The 7,676-nt window shown below is 34.0% G+C and overlaps 2 protein-coding genes across 2 annotated transcripts; both read right to left on the reverse strand.

Annotated features, from left to right (window-relative positions):
- Positions 1-1,361: 1,361 nt before the first annotated feature.
- On the reverse strand, positions 1,362-2,986 carry LOC111884638 (uncharacterized). Its single transcript, XM_023880939.1, has 4 exons — positions 2,926-2,986; positions 2,567-2,825; positions 1,795-2,190; positions 1,362-1,683 (listed from the first exon to the last, which is right to left on the reverse strand). Exons 1-4 carry the CDS (start codon positions 2,984-2,986, stop codon positions 1,362-1,364), a joined length of 1,038 nt encoding a protein of 345 aa, XP_023736707.1.
- A 15-nt stretch (positions 2,987-3,001) lies between these two features.
- On the reverse strand, positions 3,002-4,425 carry LOC111884637 (uncharacterized). The gene is made up of 4 exons (XM_023880938.1): positions 4,328-4,425; positions 3,995-4,001; positions 3,383-3,659; positions 3,002-3,228 (listed from the first exon to the last, which is right to left on the reverse strand). Exons 1-4 carry the CDS (start codon positions 4,423-4,425, stop codon positions 3,002-3,004), a joined length of 609 nt encoding a protein of 202 aa, XP_023736706.1.
- Between the last annotated feature and the right edge of the window lie 3,251 nt (positions 4,426-7,676).

Genomic DNA, 7,676 nt, shown 5'->3' on the forward strand with positions numbered 1-7,676 from the left:
AAATTAAAAAATAAATGGATAAGGGTAAATATAGGTTTATTACGGCATGAAGGGACCAACCACGCAACAAATATATACAGACTATACGAGTATAAAACAATAGTTAAAAAAATGTGTGTATATCAGGCTAAACTTCAAAGACCATTTATGTAAATTACTCTAAGAAGGAAGGCTAACTTTAAATTACAAAAAATAGCTCTTGTAGTTGTTATATTTAGGGGTTGTTTGGCAGGATCTGAATTCTTAAGATCTGAAAAATTAAGAGGTCTGAATTTCTAAGAGGATCTGGTTTTTAAGATCTGAATTTTTCAATGTTGCTTGGTTGGATCCTCTGAATGATAATAATGACAATTTTACCCTTATATGTTATATTTTTGCTGAATTCAATGTTTTTATTTATAAAATATGTTATCTTAAGATCTGAATGATAATAATGACAATTTTACCCTTATATGTTATCTTTTTGTTGAACACAATGTTTTTATTTATAAAATAAGTTAATGAACTTCTTGAATAATCTGTAAAAAAATATAAAAATCATATAGAATCCAAATTAAACATAAATCCAAATTAAACACAAATCCAAATCAAACATACATGTTTTAAAATTTACAAACTCAAACTAAAATCCAAATAAAATCCTACAAAATTAATTTGAAAAAATAATCGATTCGCAATCTCGTCACGCAAATTAACCATGTATTCGTTGCCTTGTGAACTCCATTTCATATCATGTACATTTTGGCCACCACTCTTCCCCCTTTTGGTTGACCTATATTTTCCTTGGATGCCATAAACAATTCATCATGAATATTATTGCACTTCCTTATGAAATTATGGACTGTGAAACAAGTAACAACTATGTCTCTTTGCACTGAAAAAAGATAACGAGTAATTTGCTTTAGGATTGGGAGTCTTGCTTTCAAAACACCATAAACACGCGCAATAATATTTATGAGTTGTGCGTAGGCATGATTGAATCTTTCTTCCTTACTTGATGCACATCTTCAGGGCTGGTTCTGAAGATTCAAATGCCCAGGACGAGGTGGATAAAAAAGGCCCTTAGGCCTTAACGTCTAACAAATTAAATTACGTAAACGGATTTTTTTATATTAAAATGACGACAAATATTATACCAATAAACAAAGCAAAATCATAGTATTTTAATGAGTAATTACATATCCTAACAGCTAACCGACGATCCGTGAAGCTCTCCAAGCATTGTTGATTGCAAATTGGTTGATCAATTCTTCATAGTCTATACTCTCTAAGATTTCATTCTCGATAGATATCATTGCCCAACTCCTAAGTCTTTCTTGTGTCATTGTGGAGCGTAAATAAGATTTCACAAACTTCAATTTCTAAAAACTCCTTTCTGCAGATGCAACTGTTACTGGAATAGTCAACAATATTCTATATGCAGTGCTTGCATTTGGGAAATAATCAAGTTCTTTCAAAAACTTCAAAACATCTATAAGGTTGCTAAATTCATCGATTTCCAATGTCCCAAGTAATTTCAACTCTGTATAAAGTTCCTCGGCATCAATATCCGATCTTTCTTCAAACTTGAGTGCTTTTTCAAGATGATGACAATACGACTTAAGATCTTTATCTTTAATTCCCCTCAAATTATGTGGAAATAAAAAACCAAATACTTTTTCATACTCTTTGAATTGTTCAAATCTTGTCTCAAGAGAAGAAATAGCTTGATCAACAATGAATAAGAAATTATTGACTCTAAAATTCTATTTAGGTGTAAATGAAACTTCTTCACTAGTTGAACTCTCATCAAACCTTTTTTTCCTTTCAATCACACGCTTTTGTGGAAATACTGGATCAATACCCATTTCAATAGCAGTCTCCTTAGCTTCAACAATTGCTTTTGAAAAACCGGTTTCTCTATAATCCTTGAAGTACCCAATCAATTTGTTTATTTCTGAAATAGCATTATCAAGACGCATATCCTTTGATTGTAACTTCTTACTCACAGTACTCACATGGTTTAATACTTCATACCAAATAACAGTTGATACCAAAAATTTAAAGTCACCAAGTTCTTTTTCTGCCAGTGAAGTCGCTTCACTTGCAATTACAAAATTATTAGCATTTTCTTCAACTTGAAGTAAAGCTTCCCGTACATCCACAAGTTGAAGTTTAATACCCTGTACACTCTCAACCCGGCTTTCCCAACTAGTTTGACACAATGACTTAAGACTCTAAGCTTTAACGTTATCTTTCAAAATTTCCCACCTCTTAGTAGAATTTGCAAAGATAGTATAAATGCGTTGGATGAATCCAAAAAAGTTCTTTCCTTTAACACACTTGTTAGCCATATCACATAATGTTAGATTAAGAGAATGGAAACCACAAGGAGTGTAAAATTCTCTAGGATTTATATCTAAAAATCTCTTTTGCACTCCTTGGTGTTTTCCTTTCATGTTTGCTCCATTATTACAAATGATGGGCTCCATTATCAAATAGTCCTTTTCCAGAGGTATCATCAACATTCAAGAAACCTAAAAAGGACTCCTTGACAGTAACATAATTATATGATAATGTTAAATACCTCACTATTATTGTCATCTGTTCCTGGTGACTTGAATCAGGAGTACAATCAAGTATGATTGAGTAGTACTTTACTTCCTTTATCTTCTTGATATGTTCTTTTTTAATTTCTTGAGCTAGCAAATATATTAGTTCGTTTTGGATTAAGTTGCCAAGATAATGCACATGAAGTCCATCATTTGTGATCCGCCGCACATGCTCTTTGATAACCGGGTCAAACTCTTCCAATAGTTCAATGACACCCAAAATATTTCCGTTACCTATTAAATAAAATTAACAAATAAGAAGTGAAATCAGTCATAATAATTAACAAAAGATATTTGGTGGAATTAGAACAAAAAAATTACAATTTATAGTTACCTTTTTTATACAACTTTTCATTGGATCTATGAAATGCTAAATTATGTTTAGCAAGAAACATCACTACTGCAATGATTCACAAAAGGACTTGTTTCCAGTAATCTCTTTCTTTCTTGAATTGTTCGTATTGAACTTTATCAATTGTTTCATTCAAGTTCAATCTTTTACGCATATCAGACCACTTATTCCAATTTGTAAGATGATCCAATGAAATTTCGTGTTTTTTAACGGTTAACCCTAGTGGTAACATGGTGCCAATCTGCATAACCTTCACCATCCAATTTCCCTTTTGAAATCCCTTTTCTAAACACTTTACAAAAAAACCAAAATATCTTGTCTAACTCTTTCGAATATACTAGCCATTCTCTATCACACTTCTCCAAATTTGGTAAAGTTCTTGTATATAAAGCTGCAGAAAACCGTCTACCAAATTTATCCTAGGGACCATACATAATACTATTATCTCTTTTAGGACCTTTTTGGACCAAAAGTTTAATTTCTTCAGAATTAAGTTTTTCCCACCTTCTTGGATCATATATATCAACAAGCTCTTTAGCGGGTTCTTGCTCTTCTGCCTCTTCTACTTCTATATGCTGTTGCTCTTCAACATGCTCTTCAGTGTGCTCTTCAACATGCTCTTCAATAGGTTGTCTATGGATAAACTTATATAGAGCAACAACTTCAGCCTTTTTCTTTTCTTCATCTTGTTTTCTTTTTTCTTTTTTACGTTTTGACTACCGAATGATTGTTTAGACTTCATCTCTACAATTTTACAAACAATAAACATAATTTGATTTTTTAAACACTATGGTTTCTGAATTCCAAATTTCTGATAAAAAATTATACAATAAACATAATCTCATAATTTAATTTCTGTTTCTAATAATCTATTTCAAAATCATTCATTGATTTCATTCAACATTGTGAATCATTCAATCAGATTTCAATTTGAAAATATGACATAATGACAATACAACATAGTGATAAAAAATTAAACATTCATGAATAACATTCAAGAATCCAAAACATTGAACAATTAAAAGATAAACAGTTACACAATTAAACATACCATGAATCTGAAAAATTTATAATCTATTTAATATATAATTCATTCAAACATTCAACTGATTCAAATATGCAATTGAATTGACAATTATAATTTTCAAACTCATAAAGTCATAATCCTTAATTCCTTAATTTCTCATAATCTATTACATTAGCAGCCTAGTAGGACCACAAATCAAGAATGAAGAAGAAGAATCATTGATAAAGTGAATATGTGATTGACCCTCACCTAAAAATAAAATATGTTGTATAGGAGGATGAATGACGAATCGATGATTGATGTCACTGAAGCATGTGATTGCTGCAATCGAACTTTTTTTTAACGAAAACGAAGTACTGCGCCTGCAATCGTTTGCTGCTTCGTGCGATGCTGTCTTTGGTTTGGCGTTTGGCGTTGTTTGGATGATGTTGGATTGCTTGGGCTGAACGATACATCATATACTATAAAAAAATTGGGCCCCTGGAAATTTTGGGCCCTGTTCCATTGCCCATGTTGCCCCTGCCCTAAGTCGGGCCTGCACATATTCGTCGATAGTCGGCTAACTAATACATCGTATTGCGATAAGGAGTCATAAATCGACAAGTGTTGGTGTATGCAACATCACAAAGGTAATATTTATCTATACACATGAGTGACACTAGTATTATATTTAAAAGAAATTGATATCGTATTTCATAATCAATTTAAAAAGGATTAAAACCTGGTGGAGGAAACAGAAAGCCGAAAGTCGGGTTAAATGCAACTTCTTTCAAAACCCGTGAATTATGTGATATCCCCTCCCAACTGGCCCATACAAATGTAAATATCATATCAAAATCACAAATTCCTAATACATTTTGAAATATTGTGTTATACAACTCAATAAAACAGAATATTTCGATAAGAAACAAGTGGGGTTAAATGGAACTTCTTCCTACTACATTATATTTTTTCTCCATACAAAATAATTTATGCATTAAAATGTTATATTATACAACTCAATAAAACATAAACCGTTGTATAAGGAGAAAAATCATTATATACAAATTATTTCTTTTTATAGAACCGGATCAAATAATTCATATCCTATTGGATATAAGATATTGCTAATACATCTAATTCAGTTAAATATGGTCAATCAAACATAACTGATCCAACTATATATTTAATGGATTGAATTGCTTTTATCTTTAATATATTCGCTATTGGTATTCCAATTTTTATCCAAGCCAATGTTTATATAAATGTCTATATTTTCTATACTCAACCTGACCGTCTAATGTGATATTGAATAATATTAATTAGATAGTATAAATGGATGATAAATGGATGGATCAAATAAGATGATAGCCAAATATTAATTGAATTTTAACCGGATAATAAACATATTGAATTGGTGTAGTTTCTAATTGGTTCTGTATTGTCATCTGCAAGCTAATTAATTCAATTACGAATATTGAAATTTTAGAACCAATAAAATTCAATTGTGATTAGATACTTTAGTTCATGGATAAACTGTTAGAAAAGAGGAGTAAAAACACTTGGAAATTCTAAAAATCATGTATAACACTTTCAGATTAAAGTACTTGGGTGGCACAACCAATTTTTAATCGAATAAGACTCAAAAAATGAGAGAAATAGAAGAGAGAATGTTAAAGATGTTATAAAAAAGAAGAGTACCAAAAATGATTTCGAAATGATCATATAACAAGAAAAACTTCTTGTTTAAAAACTTCCACATGACAGTTTTATGTCTTAAAACTATCCAAAAACGGTCATAAACCAACTTAAATCCGGGTCTAGAATATCGACCCCAGCCACCCCTTGGACCCCACTAGGGGTTGCTGCCCCTTGGACCCCCATTCCAAGGGGCGCTACCCTGGAACCCCATTCGTTCAGGGGCTTTGCCCCAAAATAGTAATGTACTTTCAACCAAGACAAATATAAACAAATGTGCACTCCACACCATCCTAACTTGTTTAATATTTATCAGGGTGACATTGATCAACAAATTAATCCTATTACATGTAACATCCGAGTCACCAGGTATTTCCCTTCAATTTTATTAAGTGAAATATATTGTAATTTTGAGAAAGGTCGTACGTTGGGCATACATAGTGTACGCATGACATACACAATTAAGGCACAAAGCGGGGGAAGCCTTGTGTGTGCTGGGCATACCCAAGCGTACGTTAGGCATAACCTGTCCAGTTGCAAACCCTAAATTTTAGTGTTTTCCCCATATATAAAGACATTAAATTCATCCCAAACCTCATTCCCTCAGCCTCCACTGTTCCTAAAGAGTAAAAATCGAACCCTAAACCTCTTGCATGCTTTGTGAGCTAATTTTGTGCACTTTTGGGTGATTTTTGGTGGTTTTGAAGAAGAGTAAATTAGAAGAAGGAACAAGAATGTGAGAGGGGCATGTAGATCTAGGAGTTTAGCATCTTTTCTGACTCATTTGAGGTATCAAGCTTCAAACTTGACCATTGTATACTTAGTTGTAGTTTTGGGGGTTCTAGCTCATAAGAGTTGTCCTTTTGAGCTCTTGGAAGCCTTTAGAGCCATAAAAATTTGGCCTTGATGGTTAAGCCACAACCATGCAAGTGTTAGATGGTCAAAAAGTGTGTTTAAGGATTTAAATCATGTCTTAACCCCCATCTATGCATCTAAAGACATAAAGTTTGTAACGTTATAGTCTAGGACGTCTTAAAGGACATGGATCTTTGTTTTGGATGTTAGGACTTAATGGATTAAGTCTCAAAGGAGCTTCTAAGGAAACTGACCAGTATGTTGGGCGTACCCCTGGTACGCTGTGCATTTTGGGTCAATCTCCCCGAAGTGGTCAAGACCAGCATACGCTGGGCGTACGTGCCAGGAATGCCGCGTGTACACATGCAGAGTGGTCAAATAGGTATTTGGGCCTTAGGATGTTGGGCTTGAAAATAGTTAGGCCTCATGACCCACTGTGGAGGAAGGCTTCTGGGCCTAGACCTAGGATATATGGTATATGGCCTTAATGGGCGTTATTGGGCCTTGAAACTTAAATGGATGGACTTGGGACTTAATTTAATTAGGAGTTTGGCCTTGGGAGAAAGAGGCCTAATAGGCCAAGGATTAGGAAACCTTGGCTTAGGACATGAATTAGAAGTTTGGGCCATAAGGGAGTCCTATTTGGACCCAATGACTGACTAGGGAATTTATTGTGCTTTAGGGAGAGCAGTTACGAGCCAGCCGAGGAGTACGATTTCGGCATACACTGTGAGGTGAGTCTCCCTTCGTAGAAACCATGGGTGGAAGGCACCAATTCCGACCCACTAGTATTGATATGACTTAGTAATTGTCTTTGTCATAATTATTAAGGTGTTATGTATTGTTTGATGCTTATGTGTGATATACATGATTTATGTGGTAGTGGTAGGAGGTGAAATAGACCCCGTAATCGGTTTGAATAAAATCGATGGGTAGGTCGGGCACCCAGGTATGCCTGACGGAGGTAGGTCGGACACCCCAATATGTCTGACATGGGTAGGTTGAGCTCCCAGGTATGCTCAGCAGGGTAGGTCGGGTACCCAAATATGCATGATAGTAATTTTGTGATTTGTATGTAGTATGGTGGGGGGGGGGGGGGAAACTCACTAAGCTTCGTGCTTACGGTTTTCAGTTTTGGTTTTAGGTACTTCCAGCTCGAAGGGGAAAGGGCCGC

Source organism: Lactuca sativa, chromosome 7 (assembly GCF_002870075.4).
Source record: "Lactuca sativa cultivar Salinas chromosome 7, Lsat_Salinas_v11, whole genome shotgun sequence".
Lineage (NCBI taxonomy): Eukaryota > Viridiplantae > Streptophyta > Magnoliopsida > Asterales > Asteraceae > Lactuca > Lactuca sativa.

Coding starts and splice junctions, on each gene's coding strand:
- LOC111884638 (XM_023880939.1), bottom strand. CDS start 2,986: ATGTTTCTTGCTAAACATAATTTAGCATTTCATAGATCCAATGAAAAG. Junction 2,191..2,566: donor CAGATGACAATAATAGTGAG/GTATTTAACATT, acceptor GTGTCAAACTAG/TTGGGAAAGCCGGGTTGAGA. Junction 1,684..1,794: donor GTGATTGAAAGGAAAAAAAG/GTTTGATGAGAG, acceptor TCTTGAGACAAG/ATTTGAACAATTCAAAGAGT.
- LOC111884637 (XM_023880938.1), bottom strand. CDS start 4,425: ATGTATCGTTCAGCCCAAGCAATCCAACATCATCCAAACAACGCCAAA. Junction 3,229..3,382: donor AGGTCCTAAAAGAGATAATA/GTATTATGTATG, acceptor TAAAGTGTTTAG/AAAAGGGATTTCAAAAGGGA.